General features: G+C 40.2%; 4 protein-coding genes across 4 annotated transcripts; 3 read left to right on the top strand and 1 right to left on the bottom strand.

Moving 5' to 3' along the window:
- Positions 1 to 818: 818 nt before the first annotated feature.
- LOC117733887 (glucose-induced degradation protein 8-B homolog) lies at positions 819 to 4149 on the bottom strand. Its single transcript, XM_034537806.1, has 5 exons — positions 3980 to 4149; positions 3535 to 3662; positions 3223 to 3419; positions 2831 to 3028; positions 819 to 2266 (listed from the first exon to the last, which is right to left on the bottom strand). Exons 2-5 carry the CDS (start codon positions 3650 to 3652, stop codon positions 2093 to 2095), a joined length of 687 nt encoding a protein of 228 aa, XP_034393697.1. The 5' UTR covers positions 3653 to 3662; positions 3980 to 4149; the 3' UTR covers positions 819 to 2092.
- A 2375-nt stretch (positions 4150 to 6524) lies between these two features.
- Positions 6525 to 8394, top strand: dnajc5aa (DnaJ (Hsp40) homolog, subfamily C, member 5aa). Its single transcript, XM_034537420.1, has 5 exons — positions 6525 to 6621; positions 7483 to 7611; positions 7709 to 7922; positions 8018 to 8189; positions 8291 to 8394. The coding sequence occupies exons 2-5, from the start codon at positions 7502 to 7504 to the stop codon at positions 8392 to 8394; spliced, it is 600 nt and encodes a 199-aa protein (XP_034393311.1). The 5' UTR covers positions 6525 to 6621; positions 7483 to 7501.
- A 4247-nt stretch (positions 8395 to 12641) lies between these two features.
- On the top strand, positions 12642 to 16242 carry LOC117733639 (tumor protein D54-like). Its single transcript, XM_034537424.1, has 9 exons — positions 12642 to 12736; positions 13177 to 13292; positions 13392 to 13540; positions 13810 to 13857; positions 14296 to 14397; positions 14809 to 14835; positions 15540 to 15575; positions 15725 to 15773; positions 15855 to 16242. Exons 1-9 carry the CDS (start codon positions 12724 to 12726, stop codon positions 15924 to 15926), a joined length of 612 nt encoding a protein of 203 aa, XP_034393315.1. The 5' UTR covers positions 12642 to 12723; the 3' UTR covers positions 15927 to 16242.
- A 939-nt stretch (positions 16243 to 17181) lies between these two features.
- ppdpfa (pancreatic progenitor cell differentiation and proliferation factor a) lies at positions 17182 to 19385 on the top strand. Its single transcript, XM_034537378.1, has 5 exons — positions 17182 to 17365; positions 18378 to 18480; positions 18680 to 18757; positions 18850 to 18937; positions 19032 to 19385. Exons 2-5 carry the CDS (start codon positions 18426 to 18428, stop codon positions 19162 to 19164), a joined length of 354 nt encoding a protein of 117 aa, XP_034393269.1. The 5' UTR covers positions 17182 to 17365; positions 18378 to 18425; the 3' UTR covers positions 19165 to 19385.
- The last annotated feature ends 3963 nt before the right edge of the window (positions 19386 to 23348 follow it).

The following is a 23348-nucleotide window of genomic DNA, read 5'->3' as shown; positions in this document are numbered from 1 at the left end:
TATAGTAGTTTGTAGTTTGTGGTTTTAAGCTTTTGAAGTGTTCAGATCTTTTACATAATCATTTTATTGTGCAAATACTTTGTTACAAGTTTAAGCCCTGCATTCCAAAATATTTCTGCAGGACAAAAGTATTAGCATTAAAATATACTTGAGGTACCAAAAGTATCATTATGCAGAATCACCCATTTCAGAACAATACATATTAAAGTAATTGGTTATAATTGTTGTTGCAATAATGTGTAAGCATCATTAATGTTGCAGCTTTTAAAGATGGGTTTAATTTTAATTACTTCATACAATGCTGGGTAACTTAATCTATAATAATACATCATAATGCATTAGTTGATTTTGATTTTCTATTAATAATCTGTATCTGCATTGTAACTAAAACGTAAATGTAGTCGAGTAAAAAAGCAGATTTCCCTCAAATGTAGTGGAGTAGAAGTATGTAGTAAAATAAAATGGAAAACTCCAAATAAAGTTGTACTTAAGAACAATACTTGTTATACATACATATAAGCTTCAGTGGAATTTCCCAACTCAGAAAATGGAAAAACAGCTCTTGTATGGTTCACAAAAGTTTTGTTTATTTTAATAATTGCAAATCTGATCTTAAAAATGTAAGGGAATAATAAAAGGGATGTGGGCTCAGTATTTGTCAAAGCCAATATCTATAAAGACAATACAACCTTAAGAGAAATTAAGGACTGACAACTAGCAGCAAGTTTATATATATATATATATATATATATATATATATATATATATATATATATATATATATATATATATAAATAAGTTAACAAACCAAATGAAATAAACAAGCGCAAGAGCATTTCCCCATTGAAAAAGAAAATACATTTACGTGCAGTCAAAGTAAAAAATATTAACGGCTTTAAAAGTGGCAAAATGAATGACAAGTTCTGCGACTTTTTCAAAATGCCTGTTCAGATTCAAAATGTCAATGCATTTGCTCATTAATTATTTAAAACAAAAACAAAATAAAAATAATTCATCAGTTTCAGTATGAATAGAGAATGAGAGTTTTCATCCTACAAAGTGGTCATTGGCACCATTACTCATTAGCATCTCTTGATCGGAGCAGCCCTTCCTCTCAAGCTACATATAAATCCTCCATCAATGGCATTGCTTGAACATTATTGTAATCTCTTGTAACATGAAACCAAACAAACACTTTCATTTGGAGCATGTCGCACGCTGTCGGCTCAGAAAAGGCCGAGGGCGCTAAACCTCAGTACGGAAGCCATCACTGATTTCAAGTCAGGACGGTTATCAGTCTCTCAACACACACACAACATTATCGTTTTGCAAGGCAGTTCACCCTATAGACATATTGTAAAAGGTAAAATAAATCACAACATAGTATAATAATAAAACTATATTACATTAATTTGCGTATCTTTCCATTTAAATTGAAAAATACTCACATTTCGTGTACGACATTTGAATTTTGAAGTTAGTTCTGATTTGAAACCATCTAGACTCTTGCTTTGTGACATAAATCATAAAATATTATAATATTTAAAACTATATTACATTAATTTGCGTAGCTTTCCATTTAAAAATTGAAAAATACTCACATTTTGTGTACGAAATTTCAATTTTGAACTTAGTTCTGATTTGAAACTATCTAGACTCTTGTTTAAACCAGTTTACCCCCCTCTCACTCTGGGGAGACCAGAATTTGGCTCTACGCGCCAAAGTATTTAACATGTTCATTTATTTTATTCTCTCGCTCTCTCAAAATGAAGTCTTGGTGGGGAGAATGGTTACAATGAATAATACTATCGGCTTAAGCTTTAGAAAGACAAAATATAAAACAGCAATTTTAATTTTGTCGTCTCCAAGATCTAAAAATCCAGGATCAGTACTTATATAATTTCCGTCAATTTGCAAATACAGCAATTTACAGTTTGAACAAAAAGTTACGTTTTATCTCTCATGAATGAAACATGAAAAAAACTAACAATGTAGCATTTGTTTATACATATATGTTACCTGGTTGTCACACAGTCACTGACTGATCATAAATTAAGGGGATGTGGAAGGTGGTTGTTCTTGTCTGTTCTGTTCACTTGGGGTCCTCGATGGTGCCCGAGCTAAGGTCAGTCATTTTGGGATATTTCACCTTCTTCTGGTCCAGCTCATTCTGTGCCCACAGCAGTAACTTCAGGAGTTTAGCCAGTTTGGGCGTTGACTCCCTGTTTTCATAGTCCAGCACAGCTTGGTTCACCTCACTCCACACCTGTGCAGCCAGAGATTTGGTTCAGTCAAAATTAAATAAACACATTTCTTGCTGAATTGCCTTCATTCACTTTATTGTTAAAGCTTACATGCAATGTGAGGGAATTCAGCAGCATGGTTTGAATTACAATGCTTTACCAATTAACAGAACTAATAAATCGCATACGCTTGCCTGTTTGGGAAATCGAACTCTGGCATCAATTCAAAAGTTAAAGTACTATTAAATCCATTTGCTGATTGTGAACTGTTGTGATTCTATAAAAAAGGGAACTGTATCAGCAATCTATGTATTTATATAACTCACTTGTTAAACATGGAAACGTGTATGCATAACAGCAGTATGTTGTGCTTGTATCCTAATCCGTGTATTTGGCAGACAATTATGTGAATGACATCGTGCATTAAAGCCACCCGTTATGTCTACAAGACGCTTCTGCTCCGTCAGGTCTCTCACGTGGGCTCCTGTCACTTGGTGAGGCAGGAAGACAAGTCTCCAAAACTGTCCAATCAACGAGTTTCCTCATGCTGACAGCTTTTGGTTTGTTATTAAAAAAAACGTGCCTACCTTTTGCCGCTGCATCATATTGAGCAGGTCCCCAAAGGGCGACTCTTCTGGGTTGTCAAAGGCCAGAAGGGCTAGTGTTCTCTCCATCTCTGTCAGACAGTCGCGGCTCTCCTCTCCCTGCTCAGCCAACTGTGTCTGGGCAAACTCCAGCGCTGACTCAGTCTCCCTTAGCCTGATTAACTCAATCAAATGTTGCTGCTGCAAGAGAGGAAACCCCAAAAAAAGTACAAGCAGTGAATGTTGAAGTTCAAGCTTTATCCAATATCAAATTATTTTCTGACTTAACTTGGGAAGACGCATGACCTGCATAACTTGGTACCAACTACTTCACAGGAGGCACAGCCTAAAATCAGAACTACAGGTGATTATTACAAAACTCTATGCAACTGTACCTGCAGATGAAAATACAAGTATCGATTGGTGTCCAGCAGCTCTGGGTGTAGGCTGTTGATGAGTGCAATAGCTTCCTGTATCTGTCCCTTCAGGATCATCTCTCTAATCTTTATCCTTTCATCCAAAGAGTCCAGGTCCACGCTTGGCTCGATCCCAGACTCCATCCGAAATTTCTCTGCAGCTTCTTTGAAACCCTCTGGAAACACGAGAAACAGATACAGGCAGAGGCAAAGACATTAAGTATAGTGTTGCATGACGTCTTTGGTGCACATTAAAAATCACAGTCACGGTAGTCGAGCTCCATGCCTCACCTGTCACCAGGTAATTCATAATGAGCCGATTCATGTCCGCCCTCTGTATGTGAACATTGTTTAATTTGTCCATCCATTCTTCTTTTGTGATGTCTTCTGGCTTTTCAGCATAACTCATCGTTGGGATTCTAGAAATACGAAAATCCATTGAAACACAGCGAAACGTGAGCAAGACTGACACAGCTTGGTCACAGTTTGCACCTACACGAACAGACGCGAGTCACCCGTGCAGAGAGCGATATGTCGGGTTGAACACAAACGCAACACGGACATTAATGCTCATTCAATAACAAAAACAACAGACACGATATGCGCGCGCTTAAAAAAACTAAACTAAAAAAAAAAAAAAAAATGTGTAGATTCTCCGAGGCTTCCAAAACAAACCGATGTCTTGCTCTTGGGCAACAGCCGCGGCTAGTTAGCAGACTGCGTTCACACGACTCACCGTGCAAACACGGGGTCCGGCGATTATCCGTTCGTACAGGCGCGAGGAGACACTAATCCCAAAAGAAACGCGGAATGTCCTCTCAGTGCTTTTAAGAATAAAAGTGTAAAACGCAGGGTACACAGACAAGGTTTTCGCGGCTAGCTAACTAACCGAGCTAACGTGATAAATCTCGCGATAGGAGCGTCAGCCCCGCGAGCTCTGCGATTGGTGAAGACGGTGACGTCACCGTTGCCGAGGAACAGTCAGTGTGCAGCGCATGGTCAAATCTAATCTGTATTAAAATTAATCGTTGTATAGAGATATTTTAATTATTGTTATGTTATTCTGAAATGGGTCATTCTTTATATATTTGTATGCTCATACTGTTGTACTTTTACTTGAATGAGAGTATGAATGCAGGACTTTTACTTACTTTTTACTCAGTTGTCCATGTATATATGTATATCTATAGCCTTCTTTAACAAAATAAACAATAAAAACACAACAGTTAAAATTCAAGTAAGGTGAGACATAATGGAGATATGTGAAATGAGACACCCACATGAGGTTGGAAACATGATATTAGGTACGCAGATACTATTTAAAATGTATGTTTACGAACACGTCTTGATTTGAAGAAGTGCATGTATTACACAGTAACATTCACAACCTACAAACACAACAAAAACTAACCAAAGACCCTACAGACAAAGGAACCTAACTCAAACTGCTAAACAAATACAGATGCTTCCATACACGACAGGTTGACTGAATGGTTTGGTGAGGATACATTTGGTGGGAATGTAATACCATGGACCTCATAGTCACCAGATCTCAACTGAGTTGAACATGGATGGGCTGAATTAACCAACTGGGCAAATAGGGCCATGGCCCCAAGTACCAGAGCAAGCAACCAGACCTGCCATCACTATCCCTGCAAACATTTCTTGTCTGTCCTCATTTGTTGCCTCTTTGTCTGTTTGTCAGACTGCGTATCCTCTGAAATGTCATGTGATTTTATGTTGTCATGTTTGCCTGCGCTGATCGTCTGCTTAAAACATTGTTTTGTATTAATAGCTGGCACTGTACATGTCCTTCTTTGCATGCTGCTTGTCTGACTCCCCTTACATGTCTCCTGTTCTAATGGTGTGTTTTATTGTTCCTAATGGCACATTTGTCATTTTAAATGTGGGGAAAAAGTCCCTCGGGGGTTTTTGTGGGGGGTGCTGCGGGAGTATGGGGTGCCGGACCCGTTGGCACGGGCCATCCGGTCTCCGTACGCCTGCAGTAGGAGCTGTGTTCGTCTCCTCGGTAGTAAGTCAGACACGTTCCCGGTGGGTGTTGACCTCCGCCAGGGCTGCCCTTTATCACCGGTCCTGTTCGTGACCTTCAAGGACAGGATATCTAGGCGCAGCCAGGGGGCGGAGAGGATCCGGTTCGGGAGTCTCGGGATCGCCTCTCTGCTGTTTGCGGATGATGTGGTCCTGTTTGCCTCCTCGGACCGTGACCTCCAGCATTCACTGGGGCGTTTTGCAGCCGAGTGCGAAGCGGCAGGGATGAGAGTTAGCACCTCCAAATCTGAGGCCATGGTGCTCTGCCGGAAACCGGCGGATTGCTCCCTCCAGGTGGGGGCAAACTGCCTACCCCAAGCGAAGGAGTTCAAGTATCTCGGGGTCTTGTTCACGAGTGAGGGTAAGGTGGAGCGGGAGATCGATAGGCGGATCGGTGCGGCTGCAGCAGTAAAACAGGCGCTGTACCGGTCCGTCTTAGTGAAGAGGGAGCTGAGCCGGAAGGCAAAGCTCTCCATTTACTGGTCGGTCTACGTTCCAAGCCTCACCTATGGTCACGAACTCTGGGTCGTGACCGAAAGAACGAGATCTCGGATACAAGCGGCCGAAATGAGCTTCCTCCGTAGGGTGGCCGGGCTCAGCCTTAGAGATAGGGTAAGGAGCTCGGACATCAGGGGGGAGCTTGGAGTCGAGTCGCTGCTCCTTCGTGTCGAAAGGAGTCAGCTGAGGTGGTTCGGGCATCTAGTTAGGATGCCTCCTGGACGCCTCCCATTAGAGGTTTTCCGGGCGCGTCCAACTGGTAGGAGGCCCCGGGGAAGACCGAGGACACGCTGGAGGGATTATATCTCCCGGCTGGCCTTGGAACGCCTCGGGATCCCCCAGAATGAGCTGGAAAGTGTTGCGGGTGAGAGGGAAGCCTGGGTCGGCCTGCTGAACCTGCTGCCACCGCGACCCGACCCCGGATAAGCGGCTGATAATGGATGGATGGATGGATGGAAAAAAGTGCACTTTTGCTTTAAGACTATTCAGTAAATGTTAAGTGGTCTCAATGTCATGATTGAAATACTATTCCAGTTTATGTGATGTGCTTAAGCAAAATTCGGGTTGACAGTGCGGTATCTGCACGCCTTTGCATCCAGCATCCTCATCCTAGTCGGTTGCGCACGCGCACGCGCACGTCGGGTCGCCATGGGGTGTTGAGGGGGGTGGGGGGGCGGAGCCAGCGTACTGCTGCAGCTGCCCATGATTGTGTAGTGGGAGCCAGAGAGGGTTCGGTTACGTGCGAGATGCAGCCACAGTGACGCTACACTGTCGAAATAATATAACCTGCTGGGATCGTTAGTGTTGCAGTGCATCAGAGCCGACTTTAAGGTGAGCCCGAAAGGTGCATTTCGATCATTTATTTGCCCGCGAGACACTGCCCCTTGCCCTTGAAAATTACTGCTGATGATCCATCCCTGGCTCGCATCAAGTACAGGCCAGGAAGCAAACCAACATGGATGCTGCGCACTATACTGTAGCGGTGCTGGTGATGATGCTTGCAGAGATTATGCTCCCAGCATTGTATTCTCCGTCTAATCCTTTTTATAGACAATTGAAATCTGGATGCGAAAAGGGAATTTGACACACACTTATCCGAGCGGACAGCTTGGGGCGGTAATAATGTTGAAATAAGCTGTGCAGTGCTTCACATAGACCCGTGGCTATTCATTTGTATCACGATGACACCCATTTGGAATCAGCAATATTCTCAGGAATGGCGTTGTCCTATTTATATATTTTTAAATTGCAGCTGCTTGCTAAATCTTTTTCTAATGCAGCGTTGTTGGCTTGATGGATGTCAGTTACTGGTTTACTTGTAGCAGCAGAAGCAGTCAGTGGTCCTGCCAAGACGCCACAGTTACAGTAGAGCCATGTAGACATTAAACTTTACAATCTACAGTGTGACACTGTGAACATGTAAATATTTGCAGGGAAATATAATTCATCCAGCGTGTTGCCTTCATGGCTCTTTCACCTTAATTCCACCTATATTTAAAACAGAGCTGCATCTTTCCACACATAGCTTTTGCAGATGAGTTGTAATGACAGCATTGGCCCAGCTGTTGCCTGCAGTCACACAGGCCTCGCTGTAGTTTTAAGGTCCGAGATTTTTTTAAACAGGTTATCTTAACAAAGCAGGCCTGGCTGTGACTTGCAGCCCAATCAATGTGTTCTGCTTTGTGTTCCCAGCCTGTGGACGTGAGGCATCATGGCTGAGCATCAGAGGCAGCGCTCTCTGTCCACCGCCGGGGACTCTCTCTACCTTGTGCTGGGAGTTGAGAAGGTTGCTACGTCAGATGATATCAAGAGATCTTACAGGTGAGGCATCCCTCTGCGACTTACCTCACATAATTACCACATGGGTACGGTGATTGCATTTGTATTTCATTGTCTTTTTTAACGACTTTCTGCGCAGGAAACTGGCGTTGAAGTTCCACCCTGACAAGAATCCCGACAATCCAGAGGCAGCCGATAAGTTCAAGGAGATAAACAACGCTCATTCGATTTTGAATGACCCCACAAAGCGTAATATCTATGACAAATATGGTTCTCTGGGACTATATGTGGCTGAGCAGTTCGGAGAGGAGAATGTCAACACTTACTTTGTCCTTTCAAGCTGGTGGGCAAAGGTAAGACTGGGTTCTCACTATTTGCTTTGTGATTTCTTTTCTTTTTTACTTGCACACATATTGACTCTTCAATTCCTCGCATTTCTTCCCTTCAGGCTCTGTTTGTATTCTGCGGTCTGGCCACTGGCTGCTACTTCTGTTGCTGCCTATGTTGCTGCTGTAACTGCTGCTGTGGCAAGTGTAAACCACGACCTCGGGAGGGCCAGGAACAGGAGTTTTACGTGTCCCCCGAGGACCTGGAGGCTCAGCTGCAATCTGATGAGAGAGGTGAGACTGAATCACCTGTGTTGCCCCTCCCCTTTCGAATTTATTGAGAGGGTTACAGGAGGAGTGGAGGAGGCTGAAAAATGTTTTTTTTTGTCGAACAGAGGCCGGAGGTGACCCTATAATGCTGCAACCATCAGCAACGGAGACAACCCAGTTAACATCGGATGGGCACCACTCCTATCACACCGACACTGGCTTCAACTAAACCTTCGTTCCCGTCAATCCTGGCCTGCGGTCCTGCCTGCTTCCCTGCTCCACCTCAGTGAGATGTAAGAAAGAGGCAATCTATCTTTCCACTTCAGAAAGATGGCCAATGCGGAGGAGAGGGACTAGTAAGCATGGCCCATGAAAGGAACTAATGAAGTCACATTCCTTACACTCCTCCCTGATTGGTCCACAACTTATTCTCCCCTTCCCCCCCAGTACAAGACGAAAAGAGAAACCACCTAAGTTTCCTTTGTATCTCTTTTTTTGTATTTCTTGGCCTTTAACCGCACAGGTCGCCTACCCCCCCCCTCTCCCCCCTCTCCCACACTTTGCATCATGGTGTAGCATGTACTGTTTATAAATCATGGTCTCCAGATTTTCTTTAATCTTCTGCAACATTTATACTTTGCAAGACTCTATAATGTAGGTGTATGTGCAATGTATTCAAACAAGTACAGTTCTCACAGGGGAGGCGCAGGGGTAAAGTTTACGTGATATTTTCTGCTGAAGGAAATGAGAACCATGGCTCAGGGAGGAGCATAGGGAGATGTGTTTGTTTGCTGAGGTGATCAGTGCCATGATTGATTAAACCCTCGAGAACCAAGTTGTCAAATATTAGTGCATTGTCACTTCTCATTCGCAATCCGTACTGTTGTCACCTGCCATTGTCAGTTTGTTTGTCTGTAGTCTGCTCCCCTGAGAGTTTTTATTATGAATCATGAGGTTGTTACGGCACGGCGCTTTATTTGCAGACATTTGTTTCATAAATGCCTGCTGGTGGAACATTCTTGTTAATAATTAGCATTGGCTTTCCATTCCTCTGCCTCAGCTTTATTTCAGCTTGTCTTTGCAGGATGGAGACTACATTCCTGTATTTCCTGCAGCACTGAACAGGTTGTCATGACCGTTATTGTCACGGTAATCTTTATGTTGGGTCAAAATGTCTTGGTTTGCACTAATGCATCTATTTATGGCAGTGTTCAGCCCAGCTGGATTAGTTATTGTGTGTTGATCTATTGTTCTCAACCAAACCTAACAAAATTTTTTGTTTAATTTGATGCGTGTTGTCTTTTTCGTCACATCAGCAGTTACATCTGATAGATAAAAAAACAATTTGACATTGGATTCAGAAATTAGATTTTTAAAGGAATCTCATAAAACAAAATCCAAATAATTAACATTTAAATCACGTAGTTTTTCATCAGTAGAAGAAATGTTCAATTTCATTCATCCAAATTTAAAGGTAACCATCTAGGTTATTTGGGTAATATGACTTTTTTATTTTTTTATTTTTTATAACAATCGCAAACGTAATTTATTTCAGGGACGTCACAACTAATTGAGACTGAAAGATATTGATTTCATCTAATGAATATTAGATGAAATCAATATCTTTCTGTTCACTTATTGATCTCGCCGTATGTGAAGCCAAGGAGCTCCAAGTAATCCAGTCGGCTCTGATGAGAGCTGTAGTCTATCCAGCTTGTTCAGAGGGTGACATGTTTTTAACTCTGAGCTGTCTTGAATATGTGAAGTAGTTAATGTGCTGTGGGGAAAAAAAACATGTTACACTCTCCATAGCAGGGAAATAAAAGCTGACAAAAGAACATCCACATGAAGGAAATTTTAGGTAGTGAATAATATGATTTACTTCATGTTTGTAGTCCTTGTGCTTTGAACTGAAGTCTGATGACTTATTGTCCTATGCTGTACTCGTTTATCATTGTTGACTTTTTTGAATCCATGTAGAGTAAGAAGCTCGTCAGTCATATCATCTGTGAGCTCTCTGCTACAGACAGCTCCAACTAAAATTACTCTAGGTTTTTCATACTACAGAATTTGCATACATTGTCACGGATTCGCAAAATGCCATAAATTGCCATGAACATCTTCGCCACATTTGTCAGTTTCCTAAATGCTAATAATGTGTTTCAATGGTTTACATTAGGTGAGTTCCTATTGCCCACCCTCTGCTATTAACGGTATGGATGTTGACCTCTGTGGCCCTTGTATGATGTTTCCTGTAACCCTTGATGAAACATAGATGTTCCTGTCATGGCTTTTTTCATAGAGATACTGAAAGATGCTACTGTAAATGTTCTAAGTTGAATGCACTGTGTGTTTGAAAATAACTATAATGGATCAATGATCAGGAAATGACTCCACAAAAAGACAACATAGTGTAATTATAGTGAAATGGTTATATGATGCATTTTTTTTTCAATTTTATTTATTTCATACTTGATGATGGCTATCATTTTAACTGGTATGGTGTTGTAATGTAACCATTCAATTTAGCAAGGAATGGTTTAATGGTTAAGATCGTTTGTAGATACACTTCGCCCATATAAAGTATAAACCTTAACGTTTATGTTGTAGCATGGTAACTGTGTGTCTGGAAGAAAACAAGTGGTCATTGATCTGATTTGCTGTCGTTGAATAAATGTTCCTGAACATTTTGACTTGTGACAGTCAGTTTTTTTTTATAGTTTGGAGAAGGTTTGAATTGTACGCTTACTATTTTTAGCACAAAAACAAAATAGATTTAATTAACGTATATTGCAGAAGAAAATTTAGCATTTTTCTCAAATTTTAATATATATATTGTTAGATATATTTTTTATGCATTCATTTTAATTTATAATATACCTTGCAAAATGTAACTAAACCAAATTCAGAGGTTGCACACACTTGATATTAAATCTTCATCCACATGCTGTCTTGATTTGCTGTCGCTTGTAGTTGATCTCAGTGTAACATGATGATGATGATGTAAAAACAAAACAAAATGCTACTTTTTGTTCACTTGCTTTAAGAGGAGACGTTACACTCATTGTAGTGGCATTTTGTGCCAGTAGATGGTGAGTCTTTGATTTTAACAATTCATTGTGGAACATTGTTATAAATGAGAATTTACAAAACAATACAAACATTTCTAATTGTCAACCCATTTACGTATTTTACTTAAGTAAAGCTTTAGGTTGTTGTACTTTACTTGAGTATTTTAATTTGATGCTACTTTACACTTCTACTTACAGAGGCAAATATTGTAGTTTTTGTCACTACATTACTTGACTGTTACTCAACAGATTAATAGTTTCGATGCATACCATCATCTTATAAAATATAAAATATTGTTATATATTAAACTACCTGACACTATATCAAGTACAGTTAAACACTAGTTAAAATGTGTTCCGTCTTCAACTACAACGTTGAAGTGCCACTAAGTAATTCATTTGTGAGAATAATCTCTTATAGTGTTATAACAGTGACGAGTCATTATGTTTGTATAATGCTATATAGGCAAATATACATAATATAACAATATAGTGGCTAATATATATGTAGTGTAAGATTCTGACTGGTTTTACACTATACTATTTGTACTTTTATTTACTGAAGATGTTGTAAAGGATTTGAGGATTTCTTGTTACGTACTTTGAATCTCATGCATGTGATTTCTAAACTCCTCATAATATATGGGTTTATTAGATTAGGTTAGGCAAGGCTTGTGTTTATTTAATTTTGATATCATAAATATATTGATGGACATACACTTAGTTTTGTGCCTCACATTTCCCATCTTGGATGTAATTATGAGTGGTGGAGTGTGACTATATATGTACTCAAGTACTGTACTTAAGTACAATTTTGAGGTACTTATAGAGTATTTCCATTTTTGGCTACTTTATGCTTCAACTCCATGACAATTTACGCAGTTAATATTGTGCTGTGTATTCCTCTGCATTGTTCAGACACTGACAGGGGCCATTCTGCAAAATGAGTACTTTTACATTTTAATATTTAGATTATTATTACAGACTATAAATCAATTGTGAGATATAATAGTATGTATTATTATGGACGAAGCTACGTAGCATTAATAAAGTTAGAATGAGCTCCACCTTCACCAGCTGCTGAGACAATAGCATTCATAAAATAAGATAATCCTTTATTAGTGCCGCAGTGGAAGAAATGTACAGGATTACAGTAGGAAAGGGTTAAAGTGCACACTAAAGAGAGAGTAACACATTAAAAACAAGTGATATAAACAGTAAAACACTAATACAAATGATTCTGAAATGTGCCATTCTGCATAATCAGTACTATAATATATATGCATGCCGTATTTTACTATGCGCCATTGCTCACCGTCCCACACACATGTACACAACAACATCAGCCCGGTGACCGCCCCGGTGATCAAGGGCTGAAACCGCCTCCTGCTCGTCACGCAGTTGAGCTGGTTGGACGGTGACGTCACAGGAGGCTGCTGCTAGCTAAAACTAGTCAAAAACACTCCGGAGGCGAAAGCGAGGCAGCGATGAACCGACCCGGTAAGACCGTTTTCCACATTGTTTTTTGCCGTAACATTCTGCATCGCGAGATTTTTGTGTCGGTTAACGTGTGTTCGTGCCGCTTTCGCCGCTGGCTGACGTCAGCTGCGCGTGCAACAAGTAACGTTGGTTGTTATCTTGAGTTCTCCTCAGTTCAGCACTCCGGGCAGCTCCGAGTGTGTCGACTATTATAAAGTATCACAACCTTTACTGGTTTCTTTTATGTCGTTTTAAACTGAGTATTATTATTTTTTTAAAGTCTGCAACAATTATATGCGTGGTATATAATGTGTTTAGCCTCTCTGATATTTTACTTTGATAGTTAACTTCTCCAAAATGGTTTACCCACACACTTTAATCTAAGGTTATCCTATATATAAGTGACATATACATTGTTTATATCTACAGTAGCTACATATTTAAACTATCTGCTTTGTAAGGTCATGGTGGGGCTTCGACATCCACGAGCTTCACCACAAGGATAACAGAAAACCGATGCTCAGACTCAGATCTGACAGAGGAGGACATATGCAATCTACAGATTGAACTGGCGAAGGTAATGCAGCTCTTTTGGGCTATTAATCACTAAAAGGTAAATATATTGAATAGTATCTGCCTGTCTCTGTACTGATTTAGCTTCTTTGTGTTTTTCTAGATGGAGGATGAGATTCAGACATTGAGGCAGGTGCTTTTGGTCCGAGAAAAATATGCAGCAGACATCAGGAGGCAGCTGGGTATGAGCCCTCTCAGTAACATCAAACAGAACCTGTCCAAAGGCTGGCAAGACGTCCAGACCTCCGCCCCGTAAGTGCACTAGTATCCTCCTAAAAATTGCTTCTTTAGACTGACATTTTCATTGTTCGGCAATGGCTGTTGGATGGTTAAAAGCTCCACTACATACCTCTATAGTCTTACCAGGCTTAAGACATCAACTGTCTCCTCTGGCAGACCGTTTGCCACGCATTGTGACATGGTTTGACATGGTTACATAACCATGGAAAGCACACTAATGACTGCCGTGCGCGCTGTCTTAAGTCAGGGCAATAATCTGTCAGCTTGTGCTCTTGTTTCAGATATCTCACAGCCTCTGCCACTTTGGAGGACATCAGCCACTCCAACATGTGAGTGTTGGTCATCACATTTGCATTATAAACCATACACAAATAATGTTTACTGCATTTCATGGCGCAGGGGTCTCCCAATGGTTTGCCCTGTGCTCACCTGTTAAAGAGGATTCTCTTCTAAGAAACAAGTGATGGGATTTTCCAGGTTGAATAGGATTGGTGCCCCGTTAATAGTCTTACAGCCGGACTTAGTACAAGGAGCAGTTGTATTAACAGGTAATGGCAGGACTGGCCTAAAGTGTTTGAAACAGAGTGTGCAGCCTTCTGCAACCACATGCACCAAAGCCACTGACGTATATGAGCCTGTTGTTAGCTGTTTATTTTATGTTGTGAGTGTCTGCTCATACCTTTGTGCTCTCTGTAAGTGTCACATGTTGGCAGTGTTGTTACTGGCCTCCATTGTTCCTGACTGCTACTACTTCTTTCTACGTGTAGATATATGAGGACACGAGAGAGTTTCACTCATGCAGGCCAGGTGACCTCATCTGCGATGTCCAATATGGGCGTGACCATCACCAGGAGACTGGCGGAGATGAGGTACGCTCAGGGTCAGCCCAGTTCCTGTCTGAAAAGAAAAAGTGACATCAATTAACAATTTTATTTGTAAACAAATATATTATATATGAGTCTTAACAAGCAGAAATTAACTAAATAATTGGCTTGCGATCATGATAAAAAAAATGAATAGTGCAGAAGCTACAAATGAGGTGGCTGGTAAGAAACGCTGTTGGCTAATGCAACAAGGTAGGTAAACTAATACATTTAGTTTTTGGTGGAGAATCACTTTAAGTTCGAAGGCCTTCTGTCTTGTGTTTTTGTTGAGCCAGTAGGGGATTGTTATCCAATCACATTCATACATCTGGACATCATCAGCAGTAGTTGATAAGTCTGTTGTTGTCATACGTGTGAAAACAGACGTTATCTGTGTGTTTGTCTTTATCTCAACAGAGCTCTGTCTCTTCCGAGCCCACCACGGTAAGACTGAACTGAGCTCATTGTGTGTGTACGTGTGTGTTTGTGTGTGTGCGTGCATGTGTGCATGTGTGCATGCGTGCGTGTGTGTGTAATACTAACATAACGGTGTGATAACTCTGTTACAAATAAAAGTCCTTCAAAATATACTTAATCTACCAAAAATTAAAGTACTAATTGTGCAGAATGGAGTTTCAGAATAATATATTAATATCACTGAATTATAATTATTAAATTATAATTCATATTTAATTAATAATATATTATAATGTATTTGTTGATATATAATAATTATCTGAATCTGGAAAGTAACTAGCAACTATTGTCAAATAAATGAAGTAGAGTAAAAGTAATATTACAAGTACAACATTTTCCTCCACAATGTTGAGTAAATGTAATTCTCAAGTTCCTTACCTCAACATTGTACTTAAGTATGTAAATAAAGGAATAGACATGATATGGTTTGTTTTTGTATATGTATATATGTTCAACCTGCCCAGGGACTGCAGATTAAAATAAGATCATTAGGTAACTGGCATATTTACATTGACGTGGAAACTGAAATGTCGAATGTAAGGTGCACATTCAAATAGTAAATAAATACATGTTCGCAGATTTCTTTTTTTTTATGATGTTGTTCAGATTAACTTGTCACTTTAAATGTTAACACTTTATTTCCTCTTTTGCCTCTCCAATGTGACACAAAGCGCCCTGAGCCACACCATAAGTGTGCCGTCCATGAGGTAAAACATCACTGCTATTCCTATATATATATATATATATATATATACTACTTACTGCTGTATTCATGTATTTAAAAACAAATGGTTCAAGACCAGTCAAAAAATGGTCAAATATGTCCCGTGTAATTTGTGTTTACGTTTCTCCGCAGACATTCCTCTACGTTCAAGTCTTTTGAGGAAATGGTCGGAAATGTGAAGGTGAGTTTTTCGAAACACCATCACGAGTTATTACTGTGTATATTATTGAGTATTGATCACTTTCCTGAATGGATCCCACAGGACAAGGTGAGTGGAGGTCTCACAAATAACGGAGACACCTCTGGGTTTGAAAGAAGATCCTCACGCACATGAGATGGACCCTTCTAAACATATCACAAACAATAATGTTTCATACCTTGTAAAGTTATGAAATAAGGTTATTTTTCTCCCTTGTCTGTGTTAATTTGTCCACTGTTATTTATTGTATTAATACAACACGACAAGTAGAATGTATTACAATTGCAATGGAAAATTATTTTAAACTTAAATGTAAAAATAGTCTTTTAATATATGTTATATTTCTGCATGTCAGATAAATGTAATGTGCAAGTTATTTACTTTGACATGCAGTGTGCAGTAAACCCATCTGGTATTTGCAATATGCATTCATTGACATTAATTGTGACATTTACAAAACAAAATATCACAAACAAGAAGTATTTTTGTACTTAAAGATTTTTCAATTAAAGTCAATTGAATGGTGCATGGTCTATTGTCAGCGGTGTTCATTTCAAGCCTTTGGGTGGCGCTAAAGACTTCAAATGTGTTAAACATTGTTGTTTAGGATATGGAAACTAGATGAAAGTGTCCCTTCTTACTGTATGTTATCCAGTTGTATATAAACCAAATGGGATACTGATACTCCCAGAAGAATTATGTAGCCCAAAAAATATTCTAAGCCTTATGATGGACAATAACTTTAATGCAACATTAGAGTGTAATTTCTGACCTCTGATTGTGAGCACAGTGGACGCCATTATTGACATTTAGACGCGTGTCTGACATGTCAAAATTAAGATTGTGAGACAACTCAACCAACTGTTTGTTAAGCAAGAAAAGACTCGTTCCCTGACCGGGAATCGAACCCGGGCCGCGGCGGTGAGAGCGCCGAATCCTAACCACTAGACCACCAGGGAGAGATGGTGTCAAGCGAGTTGGAATGACCTTTATTCAGTGGAAGTTGTGACGAGTACACGTTACAGGTCTTCTAATTTAGAAAAAACAACACGGATGTCACTTACTGACAGTTAGCGCAAGTTACTAACGTTGTCGTAACGTTTCTCCTGAAGAAAACAATACGATAACATGTTGAAACGTTGGATGGAAGAATTACGTTGAACGCACAAAAACCCTGATAAAAGCGCACACAAATAATGTGTGTGTCAGTTCGTGTCATCTTTCTAACGTTAGCGAGCAAACCAACGCGGCGTTACGTCCGTTAGTCATCAGCGGGTTAATTCAAGCCCCCTCCACAGCCGACTGGCCGCCTTTTGTCTGACGGAGCAGAGAACAACACCACGTTTCGTGTTCTTGAGCTGCACGCAGTCCCCGTCACGTGCCACGGCTGCACGTGCCAGGCCAGACCGCTATAAAACGCGCTGCTCCTGACAGCGGAGACAGTCACAGCAGCAGCGTAGTGACTGTGAGGGGTCGACACCGAGGGTTAATCCACAAATGGGCCACAGTAACAACTATAGGACATCTTCTACTTCACGCCATCCGCACCTTGCAACCGCATCTTAACCCTAAAGGTAGGTCGACATAATTCATTTTGTTACATTACAATGTGTTACATTTCTGTGTGTTTAATCATACACTAAATATGTTTTGATCTCGTGTTGATCACAAAATACAAATGTGGTTATATGTGCTCGAATGTTTTTATTCTTAAGTGAGCTACCTGTCAATTATATCCACATGTGTCCTTTTTTATATTTGATTAAGTCTCAGCAAAGACATGCATACATTGTATAAGCACATGCAGATAGGCTACTAGTTAGTAACAACCTTCTGGCTATAAGTGTTTATCTGCTGCCGTGTTTATCTCGGCTACAAAGTCGTGTTTGGTCCATGAAATCCCCAAAGCCCACCTGGTGTTAGTTAAGCTTTAGTTCAGCTGGTTCTCCAGCTGAACTAAAGAGTATGACATGCATGTTAAATATGAAAATGCATACTCAAATGAATCAATCAATCTTTATTTTTGCACATTTTTTTAATACATTCTGAAAAAGGTTAGGCTTATTCCTTTGACTTTTTTGGCATTGAAACGATTGGGTGGAGCCACCTGTAATTTGAACATAGAGTTGGACGTCTGCCGGCTCTAAAGTGATGCCCTCGGTGGTAAGAGCTCAATCTTTTGCTTGTAACTTCCATGGTTCACGCACGCAGCTCGTGCACCAATGCTGTCGAAGCTCTGATGGACATGTGGGCTCACACTTTGGTTATTTGAGTCGCGGGAAACCGGATTCTATGAAGCAGCTGCTTCTGATTTATCAGTGGACTGGAATGAAGCCCAGAGGGCATGAATGCCTGCAGTAAAAGCTTCCCTGAAATGGGTCCTGAGTCAAATGTTCGTACAGACGGATGCATTGCATTTCAAAACTAGATAATTTGATGAAAATAATATATGCAGGTGCAATGATTATTCAATAGAAGTATATCTTCTATTTTAGGAATCTAAGGAAATTAAATCATAACAGTGTTAGTCTTATTATATTTCCAGCCTAATAATCCCTGTACCATCTGTTCTCCTCTTGTCTCCAGGTTTCCATCTTCCATCTTTGAGCAGTTTTCCAGCTGAGAGCAGAGAAAATGGCAGCAATTCCATCAACTGGCTCCCTCATCGCCACCAATGATTACTATAGAAGTGAGTGAGATGTAGCTTATATGCATTTATATTGTATTCATTTCAGTGAATGGCAAGATGGCATCTTTGATTGTTTTTCATTCTGCATGTATTCTGGCATGCAGCAGTATTTGTATTTGCCTGTTTTTTCTATGATAAGATACAGATAGACGAGATATTTCACTAAAACCGAGTGTCTTTATCTTTTTGTTTATTCCAGGGCGCCTCGGGTCCAACTCCAGCAACAGCTCCTGTGGCAGTGCTGAGTACACAGGAGAGGTCATTCCACACCCACCAGGTATAACAAAAACACAATGTTTTGTTGTCAAAAAGCTAAATCTCCCTGCACCAAACTGAGTTCCTGTTTAAAATCGATTATGTTCTTTGCAGGACTTACCAGGCAAGATTCTGGCCACTGGTGGAGTTCATTTTTCTTTGCAAAACAGAACCAGGCCGGCATGCAGAACGGATCTGAAAAGTGAGTGTAGGAATATATAAATATAACCAAATATAAGGTTCAGTGAAGGTTGGTTCTGTGGGGTGAATAAAACTAACCTCTCTTTGTGTTGCAGGAACAGTACCTACACACTGGCCGACGGTCAGGTGACCTGCATCGCCAAGGAGATGGTTCTGAACAGGAAACTCAGTGTAAGCAGTGACAATGGAAAGTCTGAAACATCGAACCCTCCGTCTACTTCCTCCTAGCCTGCTGCCCCCTGCCCCCCCCCCCCCCAGCCTCCGCTCGTCGTCCATCAATGGAGATGATGATGATGGTGTTAGTTACTTTTCAGTCAATGTTTTTTCCTTCTTGTCCATATATAGTATATTTTTATTATGACCAAAAGCAAAAAAAGAAAGTAAAGTTGTTTTCATTGTATTCTTCTTTAAACTGTTAATAATAAATGAAATGCTTACAGTCAAAACTTACAATGTGTTTTTTTATTCCACACGGCTGTTATTAACCTTTTATAGACTGGTCGTTATGTGTATACTTATTATAGTAAACTTCAAATCTTTAGTGTTAGTGTCACTTCTCTTCAGGCGACCCTTCAGCAGAGCTGTAAGGCAACACATGCAGCCCATAAACTAATCTGTTCAGCTGCGATATGATTAGCAACGACTAATTCAGTTGTTAATGCAGCTTAGACAATGTGGGTCAATGGTTTCTGGAAGTCAAAGTTAATGGTTTTCATAGAACAATTACATTGAAATTCATGTATACATATTTTGGGTTCTCCAAATGTAAAAATGAATAAGGAAGGAAACAGAAGGTAAAATTAGCTGACCCAAACATTTACGCAACACATTTCTGAAAGCAGGTCAGCTACTGCCAGCTCCGACCTGCTGAGTTTAATGAACACACCCTTTCAGTATAAGTGTACCAAAAAAAAGCTATTCTTCTATTAAATTCTACACTTGTACTGTAATGGTTTTAAAAGACTTCGTTTTGAACCCCTCAGCACATTGTTGTGAAGAAAAGAAGGCAGTCTGTTCATGTTAGTGCTGCAAGGAGAGAGCTTATAATGTTCCCCTGCAGTCCGTGTGTGTTTTATTCAAATGCAACATGTTGTGTTGACAGCTTTTAGACAAAGTACTGTGCCAAAAGAAATATAAGGGGCCAAAAAAACAATTACTTCACAAAATACTTCTGTAGCAGGTTTCAAAAGCCGGGGCCACAAATCCCTTGTAAAACCAATCTCTTGGAAAAATGTTGTATTATTTATTTTCATTTTGGACTCAAACATATTCTAATTACTTTGAAGACACGGGGGTACTGCTAACTACAAGGATCAATACGTAGTTCTCTGAACTCAGTTTTCCGTGGAGTGATACACAGGAACATTTTGCAATGTGTAACAACTAAGAATAGGCCGAGCCGTTGTGAGATAACGTCTCTATTCAAACAGGAAAGTCCTGTTATTCCACTACAGTTTGTGAAGGATTTAAAGTGACATACTGGGACAAACATTTGGCATTTAAAGCACCCAGGATTCATGTCTTTAGACTTCTATCCATTTAAAAAGTGCATGCTATCCTGCCCGCCCCTCCAAAGCTGCACTATTTCTGGCAACGTATCAGAGAAGCACTTGGGTCTAAAAATGTCCCGTGATCCCGACCAATTACTCGCCCGTGACACATAACGGACACAAAAGGCTCCCACCATGCAGGTCTCTGTGACTTCAGAGGGCACTTTAGGTTTCTCAGTACAAAGTTCAAAGAACACAGTGAAAGAACAATCCCCAGAATAATTAGCAGCACTGTTGCAATGAACAAAAACATTGACTTAACTGATCACAGATTGTTTTTAGGGTAATTATTACAGTTTTATGTAACAGATGCCTTGCAGTCACATGACTTCTGATGATTATTTGTTTGTTATCCCTGCCTTGTTGGTTATCGCTGTTACAGGTAGGATACCTAATGTTCTTCACCACCAATGTCACTCATTTCTCACCTAGATGGCAGAGAACAGATAATGTGTGCATCGGTGAGTGGATGTGATCAGTACAGTGGTTTTTCATATCGTGACATTGATATCTACCTGGTCCTCCACCACTGATGAGCTGACCAGTTGTGGCTTAGTGGTAGAGACAAAATCTGTCCACAGACTGACAGAAATATAAACACCTGGCAAAGTCCTCAAAGTACTCCCAATCTGTGGTAGTTCCACATTCATACCATAAACACATTTTACCATGTTGACTCACACACACCGACACAGTAAAACAATAGCAGCGCTGCTGTTGTGTCTGGTATCAACCAGCGAGTTAACATAAACTTGCTCACATATTATCTGAACCATTCCTGTTATAGCAATGAAATCTACCATGTTCATGTTCAATACTTGCAATTTGCCTCTGTGCATCTCTAGCAACGCAGTTACCACATTTATACATAATATGCTAAAAAGATGAAAACCCTAAAGTGCTTTGTTCTGCTACATTTGTTTAACTACCTATCTACTTCTAAAGTGATCGTCGGATGATGCTCGTTCTACTACTGAAGGCGCTTGTGGGCCAAAGTTCACGCCTCAAACATTCCTGAAGCAAGAAGTCAGGGTGAGCAGGGTGAGCTCTTATTCCAACTGTCCCCACTCACACACCGCTGTGACTGAGAAGGCGAGCACACTCAGTACACGTGCACACCTCGCCTCATCACTCACATCAAACTTTCCAAGCGAAGACATTTTTTTGGCCTTGTTATTTATACAGCTTATGTCCACCTCCCACATCAGGGTGGGGTATATGTGGTGCCAAATACATTGTTGTTGTTGTTGTTGTTGTTAAAATCAGGTTCCCCCTACATCCCTTCAGCCCTGTACCTGCTTCCAAATTAAGATATTCAGCCAGTTCAGTTTGCATCTTTACTGATTCTGCATGCTCACACTAAAGCTGTCAAGGACAATGATCTTTTTTTTTTTCTCCTAGAAATTAATGACCATTATTTTTTAACAATGCAAAATGTTGTTTGCTGATGATTCAATAAAGTATATGGCAACATCCTCTACAGTATTTAGGAGCTAGAGAGTATTTACTGGACAGAGTGCTGCAGTCTTTGCGGTTGCATTTTTTAAACTGCTGGTTTAATAGATGTATTGAAGATTCGTCTTCACAATGTAGAGCTACGTATAACATATTTTTGATTTATAATTCTTTTTGATCCTTATTAAAACACTATCCTCAGATTGGATCCTTTTTTTAAACTCTAATCTGTTGGAAATAGAGTCGGATAAGAATGTTGACGTGGCCACACAGAGAGTTCCTGCTCATGAATCGGCTGACGGATAAATGGGGAATCTGGGGCAAAGGTATCGGAGCCATGAGTATGATTCAATCCAAGCCAAGACTCCAACAAAACATACACTACAAGTTCATACTGCACAGAGAAGAGGAGAGAAATATATATAATAAATAAATAACATCTTATTCTCAGTATTAGCAGACAAAGTGCATTGTTGTGTAATTCCACATGTTTGTCTTTTCAGGTAAAGGGGTCCAGACCGGGCGCCGGGACTCAGGTGTCATCCTGTTTTTAGATCTATATTTGATCAGCAGCATGGACCATCCAGCTTGTGTGAGTTCACGGGACTTTGAGTGTCAACACAAAGCAGGCTACAGTTGTTGGTCTAAGTTTCGGGTCTGGATCAAGTTTAAAATACCCATTTCAAATGGCCTTGAACCTTTACTGGAAAGGTTCTTACAATGATTTCCATCAGTGAGCCAGCCCTCTATGGCCTGTCTTTGGTTTAAACACAAATAGTGAGGAGCAGTGGGGGGAATGAATAATGACCGTCACCTAAAAAATGACAGTTCCTCACTACAAAACTATTCAGTTTACGTTCCTCCCAGTTTAATCCAAATCTGTGTTGGTCTGCGTAGGCATGATGTTGGAGCACATAGTACTTGTTGTCACCCAAAATATTATCTTTTACTAAAACCGAACCAAGTAGTTTTGTTGCTGAAACCGAAACATTATTGAGAAACGCCCAAAGCGGCACTTTAAAACAATGTAGAAATTGAAATATGAAACATCTTCTTTTGTCTCATTCTGAAATCTGGCATCAAGCAACTTGTTTCCAACAGACAACAGTGGAAACGAGAGTTGAAGAGAATTAAAAGTTTATTGTGTTGGAGTCAGTTGGAGTGCAGAGAGCGTAAAGTGTTTTCTAAAAGATGAATATTCATCCAGCCCTTTCAGAACGAGACTTCTCCTTGAGCAACACTCGGTTAGACACAAAAACAAACCGATCAAATTTAATTTCTCTTTACGGTCCTTTCCATAACGCTGTCAGCCACTTATAATAACAAGTTTAGTGGTCGTACATTCGGGGTGAGGAGGCACCCCAAGTGATTCAATTGCAACGTTTAGTGGGGTATTTAAGGTATTTT

This window comes from Cyclopterus lumpus, chromosome 7, assembly GCF_009769545.1.
Source record: "Cyclopterus lumpus isolate fCycLum1 chromosome 7, fCycLum1.pri, whole genome shotgun sequence".
In the NCBI taxonomy this organism is placed as follows: Eukaryota; Metazoa; Chordata; class Actinopteri; order Perciformes; family Cyclopteridae; genus Cyclopterus; species Cyclopterus lumpus.
Note: the sequence above shows the minus strand (reverse complement) of the source record. Positions and strands in the feature narration are given on the sequence as shown.